This window comes from Myxocyprinus asiaticus, chromosome 47 (assembly GCF_019703515.2).
Source record: "Myxocyprinus asiaticus isolate MX2 ecotype Aquarium Trade chromosome 47, UBuf_Myxa_2, whole genome shotgun sequence".
Classification (NCBI taxonomy): Eukaryota; Metazoa; Chordata; class Actinopteri; order Cypriniformes; family Catostomidae; genus Myxocyprinus; species Myxocyprinus asiaticus.
The window spans coordinates 12,966,820-12,994,113 of NC_059390.1; the positions used below are offsets into that span (position 1 = coordinate 12,966,820).

Here is a 27,294-nt window from a genome sequence, read left to right on the forward strand (position 1 = left end):
GAATAATTTATTTGATTTTATGTGATTTATTTGAAAGAATTAAAAGAATAATTTCATGTCTATCCTTGTGTTTTTCATCTGGTTGAGGTTGATAAGGGTTGTAGAAAGTAATTAGTAATAAGTAATACAATTACTTTTCAGACAGAGTAATTAGTACAGTAATCTAATTACACTGTAGAAGATGTAATTAGTAGTTAGTAATTAATTACGAGTAACTTACCCAGCACTTTTGATTGGCCCCTACTAGCTGGCCAGTCCCAGATGGAGGGTTTCAAATGAATTTAGTGAGCACTACAGATTGTGACCAGACCTGAATCCTTAAAATCCACATTATTCAGCTAAATTTGCCTCCTACTGATTTACTTTCTCTTTGGAGAGACACCACACGCCATTTCGAGCCTCTTCTGACTGTGCACATTGCCACTTTCTGCCTCACGTCAACATGAGGCGTCTTTTGTATGTAAATCCTCAGTGTGATAAAGTTTAGCTTTTAGGGGAAGCTTATGTGTTTTGGCTTATAATGTTGAGATGGGGATAAGAGAGTGTCCAGTGAGGAAGGAAGAGGCAATGTCCTCTTATCACAAGGCTAGACGCAGAGCAATGCCCAGGCCGCTGAGGAGGAAGAGGAGATCACAAGCAGCTGGAACCACCCAGCCTGACAGAAGTACACATGAATATCTAAATATCTCCTTTAAACCCAGAGAGGCCTGCTGGAGGGTGACAAATCTGACCTCAAGCCTCAAGCTGTCTCTGTAGGGTAGGCTTAGGTTAGGCTGCTTAAATGCAAAGTGTGTTGGCCTTTAACCACACCTCTGATAAAGATCAGATTCACTACACTGAACATGCAGGGCCAGGAAAGAATAAAAGGAAGACAAGGAAAGAGAAAGAGAGATTGTCATCTTTATGTTGGCGAAAGGTTGTAGACGCATCATTTGGTCTATCATGCACTGAGGTAATCAAGTTAAGCACCTGCAGGAACAGCTGTTGTAGACTGGATATAACCACAAACGCAAACATAAACAGGAGTGAATCTTTCAAAATCTGTCAACTGTCATATATATATTCATATGAATATGCATGGGTCATATTTCACCCCAAAATCATAATAAAAGTAAAATTGGATTTTGCATTAATAAAATGAAGCATATTTTTGAACCATTAAGATTTGTTGTCAGTTAATGACAATTAAGCAAACCCCTTAAAATGTATATATTATCATGTTATTATAGATTTATTAACGTATACATATTGTTTCAACTGTTAAGTATTTATATACCAAGGAAGTATTTGTTGTATTTGCTTTATGCTGATTTTATTTCAAATAAAATCATTGTGTTTGGACTGGATCATTTTCATTACTATATTACAGTATTATTGATAATAATAAATATTGCAAAAAAAATAAAATAAAGAAAATGCAAATAATTATTATATTATATTATGAATTAGGTTATTGATATTGATTTCGGTTATATCCATATCGATCGTATGATATCAATATCAATGAGTATATAATTTTATTTCCCATTTTCTTTTTATTTTAAAATAAAATATGACCTAGACATGTTCTTTGTGAGATTCACCCACAGACAAGCTAACACACGGAGAAATAGCTCAATCCCTGTTGGCTCATTTAAGACCGGACTTTCAGCTAATCAGAAGAGGGAGACAGAGATAAGTTTAGAAGGGTGGGCAGAGGTAGTGAGACAGAGAATGACATTAGTTTAGCCCTGCTGTTCAAATGAAACCATAGCCATCTTGGCCATGGTGAGCAGTTTATTTCAGTTCTCAATGGAAGGCACCTCACGTTTGGCACAGATGCTATTTAGCTGTAAAGAGGCCCTCCAGTGCTGTTTCCAGTTCAACCACCTGAGAGTGGAAGCCATAGGGGGAACCAGGGGGAAGCCCCATAATGCATTTTATAAGAACTGGTCTATTGAGTTAAAACGCCAGAAATGGAATAAGCCTCCAGCAGCGTGTGTTTGTGGGTTATTGTGCCCTAAGGCCCCCACTAGTAGGGTTCATAGATACCAGGTTGTGTCTAAATGAATGTGTGGGGTGTGGGGGGATGCTCTGAGGAGGTCATTGAAACTGCATTGTAAAGTGAGACTCAGCTGTGTGTTGCAGATGAGTTTCAGTTTGTATGTCTGAACTGATCTGAGTTCAGAATGCAGTGAGTGAGTTTGGCTGTACTGAGGCACATACAGTATCAGGGGCAAAGATCCACTGGTGCCTGTTTATGGTCTATGAAGGTGTCATGGGACCGATCTAAGGTCAGAGGTAGCTAGGGTTCAAGCTATCTCTACATTTTGAAGCTATCACTCTCACAAATAAACAAAATAGCTGGCCATGTAGTGTTTAAAATGTAAGTTATTCTATATTAACTTCTTGTTATTAAAACTGTTAAAAGCAATCACGTTGTTGTATTTAATATCAGCAGAGCTTTAATTGCCTGTGAATCACAATCATGCACTCTTGCTCATGTGATATTAGACCACAAACCATCAAGATTTAGCACAGCTTCTGTCTATTCAGGGTATTGATGACGTTTTAGCACACAGACCCTCTATACCATGCATGGCTTCTGAGCTTTGTGTCAGTCAGCAAGTGTATGCCATAACCTCAGTTTGCGCCAGAAAAAATCTTTATCTATCACTATGATGAACTGAATTTCAGGCATGGACTATTTTTATCCATCATATTTGTTTCTATTTACTCGATAATTACAGGGCTACATTCAGCTTCATAGCATCAATTGAAACCAGGGGGTTTCTTATACGTTACACAAAATTGTAGATGCTTCGGCAGTGACATGATGGACTAGGCAAATAAAATCAGGTTTGCTGTCATTTATACACATTGCAGAACAATGAACAAAACAAAATGAGGTTCCCTCAGGAAACTTCAGTACAACATTTAACATACATCCAAGCAGACATATGACACAAACTGCTCTATACCTGCATGACAGGAGATTACACAGCCGCTACAGTAAATTACAAACAATACATTACAAACAATACATTGGACTCGGTACTACAGCAATTACTTGACAGTAGTGGATATAGATTTTTGACTCCCTCAAGTGAAACAATGAAGTTCTACAGTAGGTTGGAACACGTAAGTTCTGTCAATCAACCGTTGTGCTAAAACAAGAGTTTTAAACTTACATGCTGCTTTTAAAGGAAATAACCTTCCGATCTGAAAATTTTAAAACATATACGTGCTCAAGAACTTGACAGAACTCCTTCAGTGTGTCTGAAATCAACATGCAGTGACACAGATTAGAAGCATTCACACCAAAAGCTCAGATAACACAAGTACTCCACTATAATAACTCAGAATTCTGCTCGAAATGTTGCATTTGTGCTTAGATTAAATTCAAGTATAATAGTTGGGAGAACTGGCATAACGATTTTTTGTTCTTTTTGTTCTCATACTTTTCTGCACTTTATTATCATGTACGTGAGTGATAGAGTGAGTGGGTGAAGCCACATAAAGATGGTTGAAATGAAAAAAAAAAGATGCATTAATAAACTGTTCTCTTTTTTATCTCTCAAAATGATGGACAGCATTTGGAATTCTCTGTCAATGTTTAAAAAAAATGGTCAATGATTGGTTAACACAACCTCTGGCCATAACTGCACTCACTGAATATAAATCAGGTGACAGCAAAATAGAGTAGTGTAAACATTATTTGAAATGTTTTGTACAAAGTGGACAAATAGAACTGTAATAGATCATATATTAATATTTAATCATATTATATGGCATATTTTCATAACAGATTCTATGATTTCTGTGATTTTTTTTGTTCAAAAATTCTTGCTGCCTGAGGTACTCGATGATCCTTGTTTGAAGTTTCAGCATTTGGAGTGTTTTCACGTTTCTACACCTCCACCTGGGCTGCAATAACAGGAGTTTTTGCTCCGATTAATCATTCATACATTTAAATAATTGATGTTTTTGGTTATTGAAATACAGTACATGGCACATTAGGCCTCAGTTATTCTGATATCTCCATCTGAACACCACCTGTTTAGTGTGTGGCATTTTAGTCACTGTTTCCTGTGAATGTAATTTAAGGTTGTTCACATACTTCAACGTGAAGGTATTGAATAGCCTTTAAATAATACATATCATTTACAAAACGTCTCATTGTCATCATAGAATTCCTAACGATGGGGAAAGTTATCTAATAGCCTATGCATTTGTGCAATGATTACTGGCTTTAAAGCGTAATTAACAGATATTTTACTTACTTATTTTAACAGATAGAACTCTCAAGAACATGTTGCAGTATACTCATAGGGATCAGAATTCCAGATGATGTTTAAGAGTCTGCTGGACTGAGGATTAATTTTAGTAGTATGACTCATCTTAGCTGTGTGAATGCCACTCTGAAGGGCGTTTCACATCTTCCCCTGCCCTTTCTGGTGAAAGAACAGAGGTGCAATTCTCCAGGTGCCTGAGTAGTACATGAAAGATTGTGCACCCCTGCAGCTTTGAACACATTGATAAAAACAGGATGCAAGTGTGAATGCTAATTAATAATAACTGATAGATAGACATGAGACCTTGAAAATGTTTTTACCTTAGCTAAAATTACCAAAAAGTGTCCGATTGGGGTGAAGTGAACTTAAACCAGTTTAATTTTACAGAGTTTTCTAAGACGGATTAGTCGACTAATTGTTCTGGCATCCAACCAGCTAGTCAGTTTTGAAAATATATAGTTTTGCACATCCCTACTGTAGACATTTTCTCTCATGACTTACCCTCCTGGCATCCCAGATATGTATGACTTTCTTTCTTCTGCAGAACACATATGAAGATTTTTAGAAGAATATTTCAGCTCTGTAGGTCCATACAATGCAAGTAAATGGGTGCCAAACTTTTGAAGCTCCAAAATCCACATAAAGGGAGCATAAAATTAATCCATATGGCTCCAGTGGTTAAATCCATATGTTCAGATACAATATGATAAGTGTGGTTGAGAAACAGTTCAATATTTAAAGGTGGAGTATGTAATTTCTGCTTAACTAGTGGCACCAAACGGAATTACAAAAATAAATTATGTTTCAAACAACCTTTGCCAACACACCTCAGACTTATCATGCCCTTTCGCACACTCTGATTCTCTGTGAACAATTAGGCCATTCTAAATAATAAATGATAACCGTTTAACGTCATAATAATCAAGACCACTCGAATCGGCTTGTCCGATAACATTGCCGGTGTGTGACGAGCGGGAGAGAGCTGAAAGAGGAGCCAGGGACGCCAGAGAGAGAGAGAGATACACGGAGCTGTGTGTGTATGTCGACGTCTGTTGTTATGTTTCAGTTCAGTGTTTGTGTTGATTAAAGTCTTGTTAATCTGGTTCCCGCTTCTTCCTTTCCCAACCCTTGTTACACTGGTGCTGAAACCTGGGACGGGAGGAAGAGCCGTTACCGACCGCCAGGGGATGGAGGATTCGCTGCCATCCGCCAGGAGGCGGAGGAACCTCTGCTGTCCGCCAGGAAGTGGAGGAACCGCTGCTGTCCACCAGGAAGCGGAGGAGCCCTTGCCGTCCGCCAGGGGATGGAGGACTCACTGCCGTCTGCTGGGAGGTGGAGGAATTGTTGCTGTCTGCCAGGAGGCAGAGGAGCGGCTCAGGACCGGGTGGGTGGCGTTCCCGCGGGAACCGGAGTTTTTTCTTTTATTTTCCCTATCTCTCTCCCCCCTCTCTCTCTCTCTCTCTCTCTCTCGGGCTCTCCCAATCTCTTTCTCTCTCCCCTTTCCCTCCCCTCATCCTACCCAGGTTCCCAGGAGTCGGGGAAGACCAGCTGGCGACAGAATGGACGAGGGGGGGGGTAAGTCAGACCGGAGGTTTACCTGGCCTGTATCGGGCAGTGGGGGTATGTGATGAGGAGGAGGGCATGGCCGGCCTGCGAGGATGCACGCCCAGCGCTGAGCTGCCCAATCAGTGGGAGAGAGATAAAGGAGGAGCCAGGGAAACCAGAGAGAGAGAGAGAGAGAGAGAGAGAGACACACACCCCTCCCTTCAGTGCACCTTCAGAAGCTCCGCCCCTCAAATTCATGCATGCCCATTGCCAATGCTGTGTGATTGCAACAATGTTGTGTGGATTGGTCTGATCCTCTTTGTTTATTTTCCCATTTACAGAGCCAGGACTGTGTACAAACACCAGATTTTTTTTCACCGCACACGTAGAACGGACAGCTAGCGGACCGTGAAGAGATATTCACGTAATTTATCATAAATTCTCCTCCCTGCCCAGTAGGGGGTGATATTCACAAAGAATGCAAATCACCAAAAGCAGAAGGAGGAGAAAGTGAAGGAAAAAGGACTTAAATATTGATATGTTTATTGCCCACACCTCTCATATCATTTCAGAAGATATGGATTTAACCACCAGAGTCATCTGGAGTACTTTTATGTTGCCCTTGTGTGGATTTTGGAGCCTCAAAATTTTGGCACCCATTCATTTACATTGTGTGGACCTACAGAGCTGAGATATTCTTCTTAAAATCTTCATTTGTGTTCAGCAGATGAAAGTCATACACATCTGGGATGGCATGAGGGTGAGTAAATGAGAGAACCCAATGGTACATTTTTAATAGGTAATTTGTAAGTAATTACATTGGCATCACCTCCCCTCCCCCCATCCAAAAGATGTGGTTACATACTTGTGGCACCATATTGCATACTTCAGTTTCTTTAGACTCCTGTAATTCACAGGTACATTGCTAACTTATCACCCTGAGAAATGCTATGATGGCATTAAGCACTTGACTACAATGTCCAACAGAAACGAGAAGTCACCTCTTCTATAGGCACTTTTTTCATTGATGTCACCTTTAGGGGGTCATCTTAAGTGACCCGTGAGGTCGACTGTTGATGTTATCTGTGTGACGAGGAGGAGGGTGTGGCCGGGCTGTGAGTGTGCACACCTGGTGCTGAGTAGCCTAATCAGCAGGAGAGAGATAAGAGGAGGAGTCAGGAGTGCTGGAGAGCGAGAGAGAGAGAGACACACACAGAGCTGTGTGTTTGTATGTGTTATCCTGTTATTATGTTGCAGTTCAGTGTTTTAAGTTATAATTAATGTCTTGTTAAGTGTTAATCTGGTTCCTGCTTCCCTGCCATACTGGTGCCGAAACCTGGGACTGGAGGAAGACGCGCCGTCAGAGAGCCCTCGCCGCTGATGGAGGTTCGCGACACCGAGGATATTTGATGCGGTGGTACTGGAGCAGTTCCCCTGAAGGCTGAGGAGCCTGCTGCTGTCTGCCGGGGGACGGAGGGGTAGCTGCTAGCCACCTGGATGCAGAGGAATGGCTGCCGTCCGCGAGGGGAGAAGGGGATCGCTGCTGGCCGCCTGGAGCGGTGGAGCCGCTGCCAGGGGTGGAGGGGCTCACTACCGGCCGCCAGAACGCAGAGGGGCATTCCATCTGCCAGGAGTCGGACGACTTACTCCGGTCCACCCAGGGAGGAGCGGCTGTCGTCCGCCAGAGGGTGAAGGAGTGGTCGAGGACCAGGCGATGGCGTGTCTGGGAACCGGCAAGCATTTTTTCTCTCTCTCCACTCTATCTCTCACTGTCACTCCACCTTGCTCTTTCCCTCTCCCCTTTTCCCTCCCCTTGTCTCCCTCCCAGATCTTGAAAGGTGAGGAAAGCCTGCCGGTAGGCACGGCGGGAAGGGCAATGCCAGGAAGGGCAACGAATGGAACAGAATGAGGCAGAATGGAGTGGAGTGGAATGGAATTGAATGAGAAAGAATCCCTTTGAAACCTAATGCATCTGTTGAGTATTGATTGGTATATTGAACTAGATTATTATTATTATTATTATTTTATTTTTTTATTATTATTGATTGAATATGTACATTGGTTTGGTTTTGTGGTTTTATTTTTGTTACAAACCTATATGGCCTTTTCTCCTCCCTGGAACACAAAGGGTGATGTTTGGCAGAATGATAGAAACTGACAGCCTCAGGCATCATTCACTTACATTGGAATAAAAATGTAATGAAGGTAAATGGTGACTGAGGCTGCCATTCTGCCTAACATCTCAACATGAGGGTGAGTAAATATTGAATTTTCTTTTTTGGGTGAACTATCTCTTTAAAACCACTTCAGCAGCTCTGTCTAATTCTAGGCTGTGCAAATAGAAAAGTTAGTAAGTGCCTTCCAGCATTCATTAGCTGCAGAAAGGTGTGCTTAGGAAAGAAAAGCTCCAGTTGGGGCAAAGTTGGCTCAGATCCTCTCCATACCTGCTGAGTGAAATTAAAGCTCTGCAAATCTGATTGTTCCTTCCCAAGAGAGCTGTCTCACTGCCAGCAGACAACTTCCTCTATGGTATTCTGTTATCACCACAAGTCTCTCTCTCTTTTACTCACTGTAAGTCAGGAAACTAATTTAAGGACAATCAATAGCGGTCTGCACCTTTTCCTGTTTCTTTTGGATATTTACTGGCCCATTGTCTTTCAATACTCTGCCAACATTAATCTAATTTATCAACCACTGACACTTGTGTGGACAAATGTAGCAGGGTTGGAACCAGCATAGATATAGAGGGGGACATCTCCTCCCAATATTCATAAAAGTGGTTGACCAATACAGGTTTTTCAATGGTTGATTCAAAAATGATTATGTGTAGTACCACAATCCAGAATGTAGATACATCTAATGGTCAACCAATATGGTGTTTTAAAAGCCAATGCAGATATTTAGAGAGCAGGGAGACAGGTAACTGGTATATTAATTCTGATACATAAATAATAAAAATTAATAATGACTAATGAGATGTACAGAAATTGCTGAAATGAAATGAATACTTATTTTTCATGACATTTACTCAATTCACTAAAAATATTGAAAACAGAAAATGTTTAATATTCACTGACAAGCCATGGTAGATTTTGGAATAATTATAGATGGCATTGTGGACCCTTTTCACATTTCTGGGTTTGGAATGTGGAAGTAAACTAGTGGGGTAAAGTTCTGAAGCAGTGGATGGGAGACACAGCAAATAATATTTTTGCGTTCACATTTGGTAAGACAGCAAAAGAAAAAGTCCACTATTTCGTTTCCACAACTTTCTAAAAGAGGAAAGAAGTAGAGAGAAAGATGCCAAATATCACTCCCTCAGCAGCTGTTTTTAAAACAACATAGTTTATTAATATACAATTTATAAACAAAATTTAAATGTAAAAAAGTTTAATACCTGTAAACATACATATAAATAGCATAAATAAACCAGTGGGTAAATAAAGATAATCTGAACACCGGACCCATTTTTAGTTATTTTCATTGCATAGATGAGACTCTCTACTAGTCATTAACACTGTATTTAATGCCTTGCGATAACTACCCAGTTAACACACACTGTGCCTTCTACACACCATCTTTTATGAATAACCAACAGATACTCATTATTATTCATGAGTTCAAGTAGGTGTAGTCATGTGCGCTGAGCTTTAGATAGAGAGAGGGAGGAACCGAGAGATAGAAGGAGAGAGAGAGAGAGATGGGTGAGCGAAAGAAGGGGGTGTGTCTCTATGAACGGGGTGAATACAGCATGTGTAGATGACTGCTTGTCGGCTAGTGTGGATGAGAGAAAGACAGGGAGACAGAGGGGACACAAAACACATCACACTAAATGCACACACACACACGCACTCAAACACTCATTTACAAGGAATTCTACAACACTGGGCGAGCCATTGAGTGTGTGATTTTTACACAAAGAAGAGAGGGTGAGAGGTACCCACTGATGAGATACATTACTCCACGTTTGAGGGAACTCCCCGGAGTGTGTGTGTGCGTGCACTGCTGTCAGAGATCGGTTGGGGGACCCAAGACGACACGATGGGCTGTAACCTGTGCACGCTGCAGAAGAGAGAGGAACATTATAAGCTGCTGTACGAGATTGCACAGGTGAGTCCACCTCTTTAAACCACTCCTGAATATGAGATCTGGAGAACTAGAGTTAGATTGTGAGTTCAGAAGATAAGATGGGACTTCTACAGATGAAACCACAAGCATCTGTATGTACACTAGAGATATCTTCTCAGAGTTTTCTTTCCAAGAAGACTCCTTAAACAAGAAGATTATATTTATTCATTTAGAACATTCTTATATCCAAAGTGAATTTCAATTAAGAATAATACAAGTGGGTGCAATTAATCCAAGGAAGAAGTACAAGAATACAAGAAAGAACACTACAACTACTAAAAGTTTGGAATGGCACACTACATTTACTACTCTTACTCCTGTATTTCCGCTATAGCTCTTAATGGCAGAAATAGAGTAGTGTGGTAGTATTCCAATCCAAACTCAGCCACTGTTTCAAAATCTGGTCCTAGATGACCCATTTTGGATGTCTCTATTATCTAACACACCTGATTCAACTCTTTAGCTAGTTAATAGATGCTCCATGACCTGAACTTGGTGTATCAAATAAGGGATCCAAAATATGCAGTGTTAGGTGTAGTCCAGGATTGGGACCAGGATTGGGAAACACTGTTCTAAGACATTTAGTTATTTGGTTCAAATAAGTGATTTCATAGTTATTTTGTGTTTGGAAATGTAGTCTTACATTTGTAGTTCTTCAGGAGATCTAATGGTTGTTGTGATTGTTGAGAAATTCCCAATGGTATTGGGGACTTACTTGGAAGCATTTGTCAGTGATCAAAGGAAGTTTTTCAGCACACACCCTTAACAATGGTGCTCATATGCTTGTTGATTTAGACAACTGTTATACAAGGTGCTTACAGGTAGATGAGAACTGTAGGGTTGCACACATTGGCACAGCTTTGCCTTTTTGGTATGTGGGTGCAAGTGAGAGTTGCCTGAGTGGGTTTTAGAAGAAAGAAGCCTAAGTTGCAAGCTCCAGAAATTGGATCTGAAGTCTCTATCAAAAAGATCCAAAGTGGAAACTGAAAATGAAAATGGCTCAGAAATGTTCACGACATATTGTTTTATTTAGCTAAAGACATTTTTTTCCAAATAACAAGCTATTGCTAAATAATTTCCCAAAGCATTGCCTTTTTGCACAGTTAGTTCATCAGCTCAGCACGGGTTGGGAGTAATAGTCATTGCTCATATTTAGGGTTGATGATGCTGGTCTTACTCCAGTGCAACCTTTTCCTCTCAAAAGCTGAATGTTCCGGTGTTGCACAGGAGGTCAGAGTCTCCCGAACACCAAGCGTGCAAAATAATATTTCTCACTGCCTTGATCATGGCCTCAATAAGCTGTTGTACAAAATGACTTTGGTCCTTAATAAAATGTTAAAACGTGCCTTTTGTCTGTGCGGATGCCAATCTGGAAGATTATCCCTCTCGGTGGCTGGCTTGAGATGATAGGAGTTTGAACCCTGCTGATTCGAAACAGTAGGGTTCTGTTTGGAGTGACTGTGGTTTAGATGGTATTAAGCTGAAACCCACTGTTGCTCTAATCGGTGCTGTGATGGCTGTGATTGAGAGATTTGTACAAACACTTACTCTTTTCTGTGGCGGCACTATAGAGTAAAGTGTGTAAGAAAAGAGAAACTGGCAAAACTTTTGTGGGTCTGAGATGGTTTACATTGGCCTGCTGGTAGCCCAAATTGGCCAAGTATGTTTAAGTTGGTCTAGCTAGTCTTCTAGCCTGACCAAGCTGGTTTAAGGTGGTCTAGCTGGTCTTCTAGCCTGGCAAAGCTGGTCTTCAACTGGCCACGCTGGTCTCCTCGCCTGGCCATTCTAGACTTCAGCTGGTCTAGCTGTTCTCCTCGCCTTGACATGCTGGTGCTTGGCTGGAACCCTACTGTTTCGAATGCCCAAATGGCTGGTTTTAGCCAGTTGGGCAGCTTTTGTCCCAGCCCCTCTAGCTGACAAGTGCCCCAATCCCCTCTAAAACCAGCAAAAATACTTGACTGGCTAGGATGGGAGACCAGCTAATACAACCAAACCAGCTTGGGCTGGATTAGATTTTTTTTTTTCAGCAGGATAGTGACTTTAAATTTGCTTAAATGACATGAGATGATTTTTATCCATGTCACATGTTGATGATTATTGATGGATGGAGATAGAAAGAGAAGAAAGACAGAACAGGGGGAGAAAGAAATAATGCAGTGTCTCCAGGAAGGATAAAAGTACTACAAGGTTGGAGGCAAGGAGATGAAATTCAGATCTACTCTCCGTGGAGTGAATTCCCAGGCTGACACAAAAGTGTGTCAAAGAGTCATTGCCTCAGATTTTTCCATCTAAGTTGTTCGCCAATTTAAATTCTAAAGCTTTTATGTTTGCAAGCAGAAATCACAGAAAATTTGACTTTAAGAGGAGTAGGCGTACATAGTGTAACAAAAATGAAAATATACGTGTATAAACACAGACACAAACATACACTGCAATTTCATGTTCTCTGACAATTTTGACACTATTCTTGGCAGCACAACCCTTTTAGCCCCGGTGGTCTATGAGATTTATGAGTTTAGTGTGAGTGTTCAGCCCTCCACGGGCTCACCATGGAAATGTATTCTTTCTTTGTTACCCACATTACAAAGACATCCCATGCTCTCTCTCTCTCTCTCTCTCTCTCTCTCTCTCTCTCTTTCTTTTCTTTCTCTTATCTCAGAGGACCCGGCTGCGTGTTTGTGTTCAGTCAGCAAGATCAGGTTTTGGATTTTTAGGTCTGGGCTCAGACTGAGCTGTTTCACCTCAATTTGATCCCTTAGCTGGTAGAGAGCTGACTGACAAAATCTTAGTGATTCCATACTGTTTATGGACTATAATGTGATATGTGATGTCATATAAGTCATATTACAAGTGAGGTATGGTTTGAGAGTGAAGTGTAGGCTCACTGATATCAGCTAACCTTTCAAAATGACAGCTTTCAAAAAACAAAACACGTTTTCTTCAATTCTAAATTTTTTTACACTAAAAAAATATTTTAGCCTATTTTTAAGCTTTCAATGTCATAACAAAATGAAATAGAATTGAACGGTGTAATGTTTAACAAAATCAAATGAATAAAACAAAAAAACTACATATTTTAATTTATTCTGTTAAAGATTTACACAGTTCAATTTGATGGAATTTTGTTATGAAATTGAAATGTGTCAATTATTTTGTTTTTAGTGTACCTAATAATACAGCAATTACCTATAAGACAGTTGGACACGGGCCATATTACTGATGCTTATTAATACTGGTTTTGCTTTACAATGGACATCAAGTGGTGACCCGATACAGTATGTTACCAAAATGGTTTATCATACAAAAGTTACCACAAAAGTCCTTCAGATTAAATATTTACAGTAAATGTATAAATATTATGGTTTTTGAGAATCAGGGCAGGGTTTTTGATTCGAAACAACTATTGACGTCAACAGCAAGAAATGGAAAGCGTTTTTTCCCTCCCTTGTAATAAAACTTGATCCTTTTCATTTGTGATCATAATTATATATGGTTATATGGTTTATTGAATATAATTATTTGCATTTAACATTGTATTTTCCATGCTGTCATCAATCCTAACAGAATAGGCCTGCAACCCATTTTTTGGTCATGATCTACCACTTTATTAATATATTACAAGCAAATGGTTGCCTGAAGCTCTTTATTTTGATGCCTCATTTAACCAACTACTTGTGCTAAGAATTGATCTACTGCCGGGCTGAATTGCAAAGTGTACAGAGACAGACATATATTAAAATCAAACGAGATGTAGAATAATTTCCCTCCTATTTACACAAATGAGTGAAACTGAGACACTGAGGCCCGGGGGAGCAGTGCAGTTTATGGCTGTGGTCATGTGTCCGTATGGGGACAGATGCTCTGTCTCATTCCCAGTCTGTGGATCAGCATGGGAGGAGAAAGAGAGAGATGTCACCTCCCACTCACTCTCACTCACAGACTCAATTTCAGCATCCAGTATTGCTTAAATTTCAGAGATATTAGTGAAATATATATATATATATTTTTCCTTTTCTTTTTTTTCACTTTTTAAATACTTTATCTTATCCCAGCCTACTGTAAATATAAGCCATTGGTAAGTTAATGTCCCTGAAAAGTGTGAACACCCTGGTGTTATCAAAACATTGCTCAGTTTGAGTATTCCAACCAGCCGATATAGCAACATTGGCTCAACCAATGGTTTGGGATACATGTTTGAAAACAATCATATTTTTTTCTATTCCGTTTGGTGGTGCTAATTGTGAAATTGTATTAGCAGAACTCAAAATGACCTGCAATTCACCTTGCTTCCAAAAAAAAAAAAAAAACCTGCTCCAAACTCGCTCAGTTAAATTAAAATTAAATTTTAATCAACTTGGCACTGTGCTGGCACCGAGTCACAATACTTTTTGTGCTTTGGGCAACTGCCAGTTTACCTTTGCGCCCCCTATGGTGGCCAGCGAGGGTCGAACAGGAAGTGTCAGTCCCGAGAGCACTAACAACCATATGGATCTGGATCTGTGCAAGTGAATTGTGCAGTCAGTGTATCACAGTCTTTAAGTTTAATGGGTGTCCAGATGGAGGACAACCTTTAGAGAGAAACGGAAAAGGGAACTGCATTCTATGTGTGTGTGTGTGTGTGTGTGTGTGTGTAAGATTGAGTTTTGTGTAAAGAATAACTAATACAATACACATTTTTTTATGTCCGATAATATATTCTAATATGTTGAACTGATTTTAATTGTTTCAATTAAAACAATTAATTTCTGCCTTTTGACTAATAATAACAAAATGATAATTTGAATAATAATAAATAAGCGATACATAATTATAATAAATAAATAAACCAAAATATTATTATTAATAATAATAATAAATATTTAGATAAATATTATTTATGCTATTATGCTTATGCAAATTTGTTATGTGAACTAAATGGTCCCAAATTTATTTTCATCTTTATTTTGGGTGTTGTCTAACCGTTAAGCTTAATATGCTACTCATTTCTCAATTGAGAATGAATGGCTGTTACATAAAAAAATTATTTATGCAAACTACATTATATAAATAAGTTACTTTACCTCTGAATAACATTGCTTCCTGTTAAACACAGCGTTGTAACAGTGCTGGGTGTTTATTTTTAGAGACCCACCAAATGTGGCATTTATCGGTAAACCCGATATTAAAGAACCAATATCCATTTGAAGTTGAAAAGTGTATGTAAAAAACATCAATCATACTGATAATTTGTTTAAATTATCTCTAGGTTTGTCTCAGTGAGCCTGAACCGAGGCCTCACCATTGGGCCATGTCCCCTCTTTTTCTCTCCGAACATACTCATACATCTTCCTGTCCCTAAGCAATTCTCTGAATGATGCTCCTTGCTGATGAAACGAGATGGGTGTAGAGCAAAAGAGAGGAAAGACAGAGAAACATGTAGCAGATATGATTGATCTTGTGACCGTACTGGATGATAAGCCTGACAGATAGCACAGGCCCTTGGGTGATTGTATCAGCAGACCCTGCCAACTCCAGCCCTGGTGAAGGGAATATGTGTGTGAGAGATGGAAATCTCATATTATTATTCTTGGCTCTAGCATGGATGGAATGCTTGCATAATTATTGATAAAAATAGACTTCTCTCTCTGTCTCATGTGGTCTGTGTTTATTTTCTGATGTATTGATATAGCAGATGCTGAGTTCATCTTTTTATCCTGTTCTTTTGTTCAGGAAAGAAAGCAGATGACCTTATTTAAACCCCTATCATATGTCATTTACAAAACTACTGATCTTCCTTACCAGACACACAGTATTACCTACTGCCATGTGTGTTTCAATAGTCACTGTCCAGTATTAAAATGCTACTGTGCATGTCTTGCTGTGAAGCATTTCCGGTAGTGGCATTTTTATAACCCAGAACGGTCAAAAGAAAATGATTAGCACATACTTTTAAAGTCTAAAACAAAACAAACAAGATATGTGCAAAAACTGAAAATAAGTAATGAGACTTTGAGTCAACAAATTTTATCAAAGAACATCAAACGGTTACCTGAAGTGACTTGTTCAGACATGATGTTGATACTGAGCATCTACTTGAGAGAGGCGATGAAAGAGTATCATAGTTTAGATGCTCACAGTTGTTTCCTCAGCAGTAAGGTCGGGAATACTGGATCGGTCCTATTATAATCAATGAAGCTGTTAGCGCTGTAAGCTTAAGGTTTTCTTTTTATTATATGTTTTTTCCCCTTGTGTGTCTCTTTCTTCGGCGGTAGCTTCTATACTACTCCAGCTACTCTGAGATCTTGGCAGTGCAATACTGCAGATATTGTTGACTTTTGTGTGAAAAAATTACTTATGTTACTTATTTGTAAGTCACTTTTGATAAAATGAATAAATGTAAATGTAAAGGACTTCTAAAGTAAAGGCTTCATTCATTATAATGGGAGCATATAGTAGTCTTTTTAGAGCCCATAAAGAAATAATCTGACTTAACTAGCCAGCTAAACTCTACCTATCAAACTTACTATTAGTTGGTAAAAATGTCATTCACCTACCAGAGATAAGATGTGTGCTGCTACATATCCTACAGTTGTTTGAACTGCACGTATCCAGCCATTTTATTTCATTGCAGCGGTTCATGCGTCCATTTTAGATCGCCATTTGTGTCAGTCTAGACACTTTTATTTCCGTTAGTTCAATGCATCCAGGGAGCATCCAGGAAATTTTCTTTTCATATTTCTTTTATCCCCAGAACTCCACGTGGCAACACATATCTGGAATATTCCCTTTATTTAGCCACAAAAACAAAATATGAGGTACAAAATCATGTTTTTGTGACAAGTTTAAATTATTAGCAAACCTATTATGGTTTTTAAACATGCCTAATTTTGTTTTAAAGGTCTCATACAAAAGATTTACATACATCCAAGGTCAAAAAACACTTTCATTTGCTCATAATTTAAATTGCAGCATTACCTTTTTTTTTCCCTGTGTCAAAAACGACTAGTTTAATGATCCATTCTAAAGGATTCATTCTAAACTCCTCCTTTCAGAGAGCCTACTCTGCTCAGATTGGTCAGATGTCCCAGTCTGTTGTGATTGGTCTACCGTTTAGTGTAGTGTTTGAGGGCGGGTCAAAGCTGTTCACGAGCAACCAGTGAAGACCAGAGGCGGGTTTTTTGTTACCAAATTATGTAGGTTAGTACAGGAAGGAATTACTAATGACTCGTTTCAGGTGTTCAGAATCGGTTCTTTCTTTTGTGAGTCAATAACTCCATTTGTCATGCACTTTGATTTTTGAAACTTTGCAGACCTTTTTACATTCACAAACAGCTATATAACACACTACATGAAAGGTAACATTTGAAAAACCGTAATAGGTGCTCTTTAAGGAAATATTAAGGGAAAAGCAGCTAAATAATTCTATAGTCAAGTCAAGTCATTTTTATTTGTATAGCACCTTTCACAACACACATCGTTTGAAAGCAGCTTTACAGAAAATCATGCTTTAACAGAAAATTAAACTGTAACATCTATAATGTCTTAGAGTCATTGTGTAGTTTGATCAAATATGATTTTGAATTGTGTTTAAAAATAAGTAATTCAATAATAATTGTATTTAGAAACCCAGTGAGCAAGCCGAAGGCGACTGTGGCAAGGAACACAAAACTCCATAAGATGTTGGTTAATGGAGAAAAATAAATTTGGGAGAAACCATGCTCACTGTGGGGCCAGTTCCCCTCTGGCTAACATCATGAATATAATGCCAAATATTACTTAATTATGTATAGTGCAAGTCAGGGTTTAAAATTATTAAACTAAGTAAGTGTTAACGGTCAGTGTTTAAACAAAGATTTTGTAAGAACTTTAAGATTAATGGCTAATGTCATTGAAGTTCATCCTGGATTAACTGCAGAAGTTCACATAGATGCAATTGTCCTTTGTTAGTTGGCTGATGAAGGCTTTTGTTGGCAATTAATTGATAGTCTGTGTATTCCATTATAAGAGTGTAGTGCATCATTAGACCAAGGTGATGCAGGCAGAGATCAATGAGGTGCATCGCAGTTCAACCGGCCGGTAATTTCGGTGAGGTCTATCCTAAGTCCAAGGTTCAGGCAATGGCATATGATGTATCCCATGTCTTATGGTTGGAGTTGGCATCAGTTCATCTTCTGAAGTCCATTGTAATAGACTGAAGTGATGTTTGGCTGGCACCGGCTGCATTTAGTCATCATCACTCAGAGACACGTAGCAGTGGAGTCCAACAGGAAGCAGGAATGGAGCTGGATCCAGCCGGTTCTGATGACCTCAGAATAGGAGTCCTGAGGTTGAGACAGGGATACAAATAGAATAATATTAGCATAGATACCATTCAATTTATTGCAGAGTTATAGATTATGATCAGTGTTTCTGGTTTCTGGTTCCGGCAGACCTAACTAAAGCAGCCTAATTGTGAGTTGAAGGATAAATTAGGTGTATGAATGGCTATATAGATGAGTCTTTAGTCTAGACTTAAACTGAGTGAGTGTGTCTGCATCTCGAACAGTGTTAGGGAGACTATTCCATAGTTGAGGAGCCAAATATGAAAAGGCTCTACCTCCTTTTGTGGATTTTGATATTCTAAGATCTATTAACAGGCCAGAATTTTGCGATTGTAATGAACGTGATGGAATATAGCGTGGTAGATGGTCACTTAAGTACTGCAGAGCTAGACAATTCAAAGCTTTGTACGTAGTTAACAGAATTTAAAAAACGAAATTAGCCAATGTAATGGCGATAAAATGGGGCTAATATAATCATATTTCTTGGTTCAAGTCAGCACTCTGGCTGCTGCATTTTGAACCAAATTAAGTTTATTTATTGATCTTGCTGGACATCCTCCTAGTAATGCATTACAATAATCTAGTCTTGAGGTCATTAACGCATGAATCAGTTTTTCGGCAACAGAGAGCATGTGTCGTAATTTAGCAATATTTCTTAGGTGGAAGAATGCTGTTCTACAAACATTGGTAATTTGATTTTCAAAGGACAGGTTGGTATCAAATATAACACCTAAGTTCTTCGCTGTTGAAAATGATGTAACAGTACATCCATCAAGAGTCAAATTATATTTTAGTGGCTTGTTTTTAGAGGTTTTTGGTCCAATAATTAGTACCTCTGTTTTGTTGGAATTGAGAAGAAGGAAATTTCTGGCCATCCAATCTTTGATTTCATTGATACACTCTACTAATTTGGAGAATTGTGAAATTTTGTCAGGTTTTGAAGAAATATAAAGTTGGGTATCGTGGGCATAACAGTGGAAACTTATTCCACGATTCCTGATAATATCTCCAAGGGGAAGCATATACAAGGAGAAAAGCAGAGGCCCTAAAACTGATCCCTGTGGCACTCCATACTTAACTTTTGTTTGGTTTGACAATTCCTCATTTACATAGACAAAGTGGTTGCGGTCTGCTAAATAGGACCTAAACCATGCTAATGCAAGTCCACAAATGCCAACATAATTCTCTAGCCTATTCAAGAGAATGTTGTGATCTATCATGTTGAAGATCTAAAAGCACTAGAATTTAAATGCAGCCGTGATCAGATGATAAGAGCAAGTGATTTGTAACTCTGATATGTGCAGTCTCTGTACTGTGATGGGGCCTAAATCCTGACTGAAATTGTTCATATATACTATTTTTCTGTAGAAATTAACATAGTTGGGAGGACACTAACTTTTCTAGTATTTTCGACATAAACGGGAGATTTGAAATCGGTCTATAATTAGCCAGTTCTCCAGGATCAAGTTGTGACTTCTTAATAAGCGGTTTGATAACTGCCATTTTAAAGTTTCTTAGGACATGTCCTAAGGATAGCGAGGATTTAATAATATTAAGAAGAGGTTCTGAGATTACAAGGAATACCTCTTTTAAGAGCTTAGTTGGTATTGGATCTAACATACATGCTATAGTTATAGTACATGTTATATGCTTTAGTTATAGGACGAAAACAAGTGTTAGTCCGCGGACGTTAATGAAATTAATGCAAAATGCTTTTCCATGGCCTTTAAGAACTATTTATGGCTTGTAAATTTGGCAAAAAGTTCATTTTGGATCCTGTTTGTATGGCATTCAGTATCATATAAAGTTCCCTCGTGGTCACTGCAAAGCTGTTATCAGAACTAGAGAACTGTCTCTTCAACTTGACCATATTGTGTTTCATTGAATTTTACACTTCTGTCTGATCTGGTCCCTGTATGACAGTCTCTCGAGTGAAATTATGAAGTGACCTTTTCTTTTTTGTGTGTGTTATTTCATTTGAAAAAGCATTGGTTTGACCTTTACATTTGTATTGCAAACACACTCGACATGCCAGAACCTCTAACTGAAGGTCTTCATAAACCCCTCTGTCTGCTCTCTCCTCTCCTGTTTCCACATACACCACCTGCTAGCCATGCAAAAAAGGGCCATATTTAAATATCTGTTCACTATAATACAGGTTCACACTGGTAGTACAAGTAAATTTATATGGGTGGCCATATTTTAATGTGCTTACATTTGTGATATTATTACAATGGCATTTTCTGAATTGAAGGTTAGAAGGTCTCATTAGATGCTGGAACTACACCCTATGATGGCAAAAAGCTCTTTTCCCCCATTGAAGGCCATTTAAAAGTAGTTGTGTTTTCCTATGTTTTCCACAAGTATTTTATTTACAATATAGTATATACTTTTCCAGAGACAGGTTGTTTTTGAAGGGCTCTTAAAAGCGTGAAATTGACTTTTTCTCTATCTGCTTCCATTGTTGAATGAACGGTCACATGACACCCAATCCCAGAACTGAATGTCCACGAGCAAAGATGGCAACCTCCAGATCACAAACGTCCGCGGAACCCTGTGCTAGCCGAGCAGTTGCCATTGAAATGAATAGGAATGCTAACGGATTGCTTTAAAAAATCCTTAAACATCACCAAGCCCTCTTTATTTTTAAACTTTTACACTACAACTAACACCTTATAGAGTCATGTTGACACCATGCTGAGTTAACTATACTCTAGTAATGCCTAGTGGTTAAAGTACTTTCACTCGGAAATGCGTCACATCATGAAAGTAAAATGGAATGTGAATGTAATTTCCAACTTTAAACTTTGAACACCAAAGAACATTAAACTTAAAGTTATTGCTCTCTCTAACTCTTCCTTACTTTTTCCGGCATAACATTCTGACACCCACATAACATAACATTCATGTTCTAAATTCAACAAACCATATAATAAAAGTTCATTGCCTGAAATCGCACAGGAAAGGACCTGCTTGACTGCCCTAGACACACTGGAATGTAATTAGTGCTGGGCTCTAGTGGTGATTGGTAATAATGAGAAGTTATGGAGTTTTTTGTCTTCAGTCATACAGTCCTGTGTGAGTCGCTTGCTGAATCGAAAGGGGCTGATTACACCTCATTCACACATGGGTGCTACACGAATGAAAACCGTAACTCCATAAAAGTAGTCTATACCTGTGCACTATATTCCAAGTTTTCTGAAGCCATACAATAATTTTATGTGAGGACAAGACTGACATTTAAGGTTGTTCTTGGATTAAATAATGACCTATATTTCTAAACTGACCCAGATATCCCATGTCACATGCATTACACAAAAGTTGTATATCATTAAATGTTGCCATGATTATTTTGTGTTCATTTGTTCTATATTGATTTGTTGATTTGCTCTATAAATTGTGAGTTTAATAGTACACTGGAGCATTGTGGATTGGTCCATTTGTAATTAACACACAATTAGCAGGTACACAAGTCTAGATGATAATCCCTAATGTCCCATCTGGCCGGCACTGAGCTAGGAAATTAATTGTGCATCGTACAGCTGCCGGTGTATCAAGGAGAATTAGAGTTCAAGTACTCTTCAGACAAATTCAGTTAATTTTTGGATCATGTGTGCTGTATTTGCAATATTAAAAAAAAATCTGTGTGGATTACAGTTCACCCCAGTAGTGCAGTTGTGATATTGCTATGTGGACTAAATCATGAAGCATCTCCTTGTGCAAGGTTAAGTAACCAGAATAGCTCTCAGTGGATTCTTGTGTCTGGAAACACAAGGATGATACCCATCCCCCAACTCACTCTTTTGTTCTTGCAAAGGTGAGACATGTTCTGTTTAGGAGAGAGAACAGTGAACAGAAGGCAGAAGAATTGTGGGACCCTGAAAATGTAGTGTGTATCAAGGACAGAGCGCATGCTGTGTATATATGTGTGTGCAATGCATGTGTTTTGTAGTGGTCAAATTGGTATGACAGATATTAGTATCAGATGTTTCCATGACCTAAGGACATATGCAATAATCTTTTGCATTTAAAAATAATAACATTTATTATGGGGGGAAAAACAGCATCTTATTCTTGTTTTGATATAGTACACTTAAATTGTCTCACAAAAGAATCAAGAATGGACTGTAAAGGTTTGTTACTGTAGAATGAGAGAGAAACCCTGTCTCATTGTGGACATGCTGTCTTAAGTCTGGCTCTTGCAGACAGATTTGGACACATTTCACCTTTCATCAGTTACACATACACACACATACACATATGCGGGGAGGTCACTGCTCCTGTCTGTTTCTCTTGGCTGGCCCCGGCCCCCTGTGTAAGTGACATTCTGTCATTGTGACACAAACTGGCCTGAGTCTGACACCAATACACCGTGACATGCTTTATTCAACAACAACACTGAGCTGATATCACTCAAACATTCCTTGTGTGTGTTGAACTTTGCAGTGTGTTGGACTGGTGTTATAGGCACGACATGTAATTTAACAGTCCTAGTATTTTCATGAAAAGGCTGAACAGTAAAGAACTCTGATTTTGTACTTGAACATCAAATCACCAGTCTAGTCTCATAGAATGAACTTTACTATAATACATTTTTGCAAACTGATTTTTACGAACCGCATTCTATGTTTTGTTGCAGTTTCCTGGTGAAATGAACAGCGGAAGGCAATACAACAACTGTGCGTTTTATTTACTTTCGCACAAATCACGACTACAACGGCTGATTATGACTTTAGAAATACTTATTTTTCACAATATTACTCACACATTGCTATCTGCACAAATATATATTTTAACCTAAAATATATAAATAAATAAAATTTTGGAAAAAAATAAGTTCTTGCCCATTTTCCAACTACCCAGTTATGTGCACTTGTCCTAGTTTTAGGACTCAAGGTCTCATATTCACATGCCCCTCCCCCTCAGGTGTTTTCTGTCAGTGAGTCTGAACTCTAACCCGTTTGTTGCATCTCAGATCTGCATGTTCATTCGATACTATGCCACCATCACACTTGTGTTGGGTTTCTTGCATGATTAAAAAATCATTAATGGTTCTCTGAGGTCTCTTGCGTCGACTGCTTGCGTATAAAGTATCAGGCGGCCCATCTGTGAGGCACCGAGTGGCGTCTCCGCTCCGTAACCAGATCCTATCCATGAAATATCAGTGGGATTTATGTCTTAGAGCAGCTTCTTTCTGGGAAACAAGCAGTTTGATGTCCTACTGCATGCTTTCATATGTGTCATACATTGTGTTACGAAACATAGTGAGCTAGCCTATATATCTAGGCAACATTTCAAGACTTTATAGGCATGCTCCTGGCACAAGACTGTTCCACAAGGTAGGAAGGATAATTATGCTGCCTCCTAAGATACTTTGTTTTGGCCAAATTCTAAGGCAGCATTGCATAAATCCTTTGTTGAGATGGCAGTCCTAATACTACGATGATCTTAATGAAGATAAAAAAATGTCTAAGATGGCGGACATCCGAGAGAAATGTTGATTATAAAAACATTTGTTTTCCACTCAATACTGTAAAGTATAGTTAAAAATAGTTAAATCTAATTAAAAACTATCTATTGTACTCTAGGTTTTATATATATATATATAAAGCATTTTTATGCTTAATTTATGCTAATTCTAAAAGGTGCCCCACTTTGTGCCTGACAGTGCACTCGTTAGATTAGCAATATGCTAACATGAAACACTGTTAGTCGAGTCTCCTCTGTGGAGCTCTATTTGTGTGTCTTGTGGAGTTGCTGCCTGTGTAGAGAGTTCAAAGTCAGTCACTTATGAGTTTCCATCTCTGTTAGGATGTTGCCTTAGAAGTAGGGTGGCCAGACGTCCCGACTTATTGTGAAAAAATCTTATTTTGTCCCATATTTCCCCTCTCCTAAAATTTCTCTATCGCCTATGTAGCTTTCTCAGTTATGTGAGTGTTCTAATCAAAGGTAGCCAAGGATATGGCTTGTAAAACCAATAAAATCACACCATGTTATTTGAAGTACATGATTGGATTAAACTATCAAATCACAATCCCCAATCAATAGACGTCCAGTTAGTGAACTGATCAAATCAAATCAAATCACTTTATTGTCACTCAACCATATACACAAGGGCAACAGTGGTTGAAAATCTTGGGTGCAGTTCCGAGCAACATATCAGTCATGACAGTGATGAGACATATACCAATCTACAATAAACATCAGATTTACACAACACAATTTACAAAACTAATATACACATAATTACACACAGCACAATTTACAAATAATAATATACAATGTACAGTATACAATACACACAATATAGAATACACAGTATACAATAAAAATAATATATATAAAATATACAGTAGGTTGTATTGTGTTGTATTGACATTCAGGCTGTCGGTTAATAGTCAGTTGCGAGTGTGTTGTTAAGAGAGAATATAATTTATGAAAGTCCAGTGTGAGATTAATAAAGTGCAGTGCTGATGTACAGTGCATCCGGAAAGTATTCACAGCGCTTCACTTTTTCCACATTTTGTTATGTTACAGCCTTATTCCAAAATGGATTAAATTCATTATTTTCCTCAAAATTCTACAAACAATATCCCATAATGACAATGTGAAAGAAGTTTGTTTGAAATCTTTGCAAATTTATAAAAAAAATAAAAATAAAAAAAATAATAATCACATGTACATAAGTATTCACAGCCTTTGCTCAATACTTTGTTGAAGCACCTTTTGCACCAATTACAGCCTCAAGTATTTTTGAGTATGATGCTACAAGCTTGGCACACCTATTTTTGGGCAGTTTCTCCCATTCTTCCTTGCAGGACCTCTCAAGTTCCATCAGGTTGAATGTGGAGCATCGGTGCACAGCCATTTTCAGATCTCTCCAGAGATGTTCAATCGGGTTCAAGTCTGGGCTCTGGCTGGGCCACTCAAGGACATTCACAGAGTTGTCCCGGAGCCACTCCTTTGTTATCTTGGCTGTGTGCTTAAGGTCATTGTCCTGTTGGAAGATGAACCTTCACCCCAGTCTGAGGTCCAGAGCGCTCTGGAGCAGGTTTTCATCAAGGATGTCTCTGTACATTGCTGCATTCATCTTTCCCTCGATCCTGACTAGTCTCCCAGTTCCTGCTGCTGAAAAACATCCCCACAGCATGATGCTGCCACCACCATGCTTCACTGTAGGGATGGTATTGGCCAGGTGATGAGCGGTGCCTGGTTTCCTCCAGACATGACGCTTGCCATTCAGACCAAATAGTTCAATCTTTGTTTCTCATGGTCTGAGAGTCCTTCAGGTGCCTTCAGGTGGGCTGTCATGTGCCTTTTACTGAGGAGTGGCTTCTGTCTGGCCACTCTACCATACAGGCCTGATTGGTGGAGTGCTGCAGAGATGGTTGTTCTTCTGGAAGGTTCTCCTCTCTCCACAGAGAAATGCTGGAGCTCTGTCAGAGTGACCATCGGGTTCTTGGTCACCTTCCTGACTAAGGCCCTTCTCCCCCAATCGCTCAGTTTGGCCAGGCGGCCAGCTCTAAGAAGAGTCCTGGTGGTTCCAAACTTATTCCATTTACCTTCAATGCTGCAGAAATTTTTCTGTACCCTTCCCCAGATCTGTATCTCGATATAAACCCTGTCTCGGAGGTCTACAGACAATTCCTTGGACTTCATGGCTTGGTTTGTGCTCTGACATGCACTGTTAACTGTGGGACCTTATATAGACAGGTGTGTGTCTTTCCAAATCATGTCCAATCAACTGAATTTACCACAGGTGGACTCCAGTCAAGTTGTAGAAACATCTCAAGGATGATCAGTGGAAACAGGATGCACCTGAGCTCAATTTTGAGTGTCATGGCAAAGGCTGTGAATACTTATGTACATGTGATTTTTTTCGTTTTTTATTTTTAATAAATTTGCAAAGATTTCAAACAAACTTCTTTCACGTTGTCATTATGGGGTATTGTTTGTAGAATTTTGAGGAAAATAATGAATTTAATCCATTTTGGAATAAGGCTGTAACATAACAAAATTTGGAAAAAGTGAAGCACTGTGAATACTTTCCGGATGCACTGTACATTGATCGTGAGAGATCAAGAGTTCAAAAGTCTGATCGCTTGGGGGAAGAAGCTGTCATGAAGTCGGCTGGTTCGGGTCCTGATGCTGCGACACCGCCCGACTGATGGTAGAAGTGAGAGCAGCCCATGGCTCGGGTGGCTGGAGTCTCTGATGATTCTCCGAGCTTTTTTCACACACCGCCTGGTGTAGATGTCCTGGAGGGAGGGAAGCTCACCTCCGATGATGTGTCTGGCTGTTCACACCACTCTTTGCAGGGCTTTGCGGTTGAGGGTGGTGCTGTTGCCGTACCAGGCAGTGATGCAGCCAGTCAGGATGCTCTCTACAGTGCTGGTGTAGAACAGTGTGAGGATGCGGTGGTTCATTCCAAAATTCCTCAGCCGTCTCAGGAAGAAGAGGCACTGGTGAGCCTTCTTCACAATGGCCTCTGTTTGGACTGACCATGTGAGTTCCTCAGTGATGTAGACACCGAGGAACTTGAAGCTGCTGACCCTCTCCACCGGTGCTCCATTGATGGTGATGGGACTGTGTTCTCTGTCTTTTCTCCTGAAGTCCACCACAAGCTCCTTGGTCTTACTGATGTTGAGGGAGAGGTTGTGCTCCTGACACCAGTGTGTCAGAGTGTGCACCTCCTCTCTGTAGGCTGATCATTGTCAGTGATCAGACCTACCACCGTCATATTATCAGCAAACTTGATGATGGCACTGGAGCTATGTGTTGCCACACATTCATGTGTGTACAGGGAATAGATGAGTGGGCTGAGAACACAGCCCTGTGGGGCTGATTGACGAGTCAGTTTGAAAGAGCACACAGATAAAATTGCGGCTGGAAAATTTTCAAGGAAGCTTGCATGTACATTTAATGAGGATCTTCAAAAAGAGTTAAATTTTTTTTTTAAAGAGTCACAGACAGAGCCTAGTAAAGTATGGTGTGAGATTTTGGAGCTCGCTTTTCCATTGCCCATGGAGGCCACACTGACATCGCGC

General features: G+C 39.3%; 1 protein-coding gene across 1 annotated transcript in view; it reads left to right on the forward strand.

The window, feature by feature from the left end:
* Positions 1 to 9,622: 9,622 nt before the first annotated feature.
* The window catches only part of pdzrn4 (PDZ domain containing ring finger 4), a 59,565-nt gene continuing 41,893 nt past the window's right edge, over positions 9,623 to 27,294 (forward strand). The window contains exon 1 of the mRNA XM_051691432.1: positions 9,623 to 9,929. Within this exon, the coding sequence (XP_051547392.1) occupies positions 9,861 to 9,929 (69 nt within the window). The 5' untranslated portion in view covers positions 9,623 to 9,860. The remainder of the gene's footprint in view (positions 9,930 to 27,294) is intronic.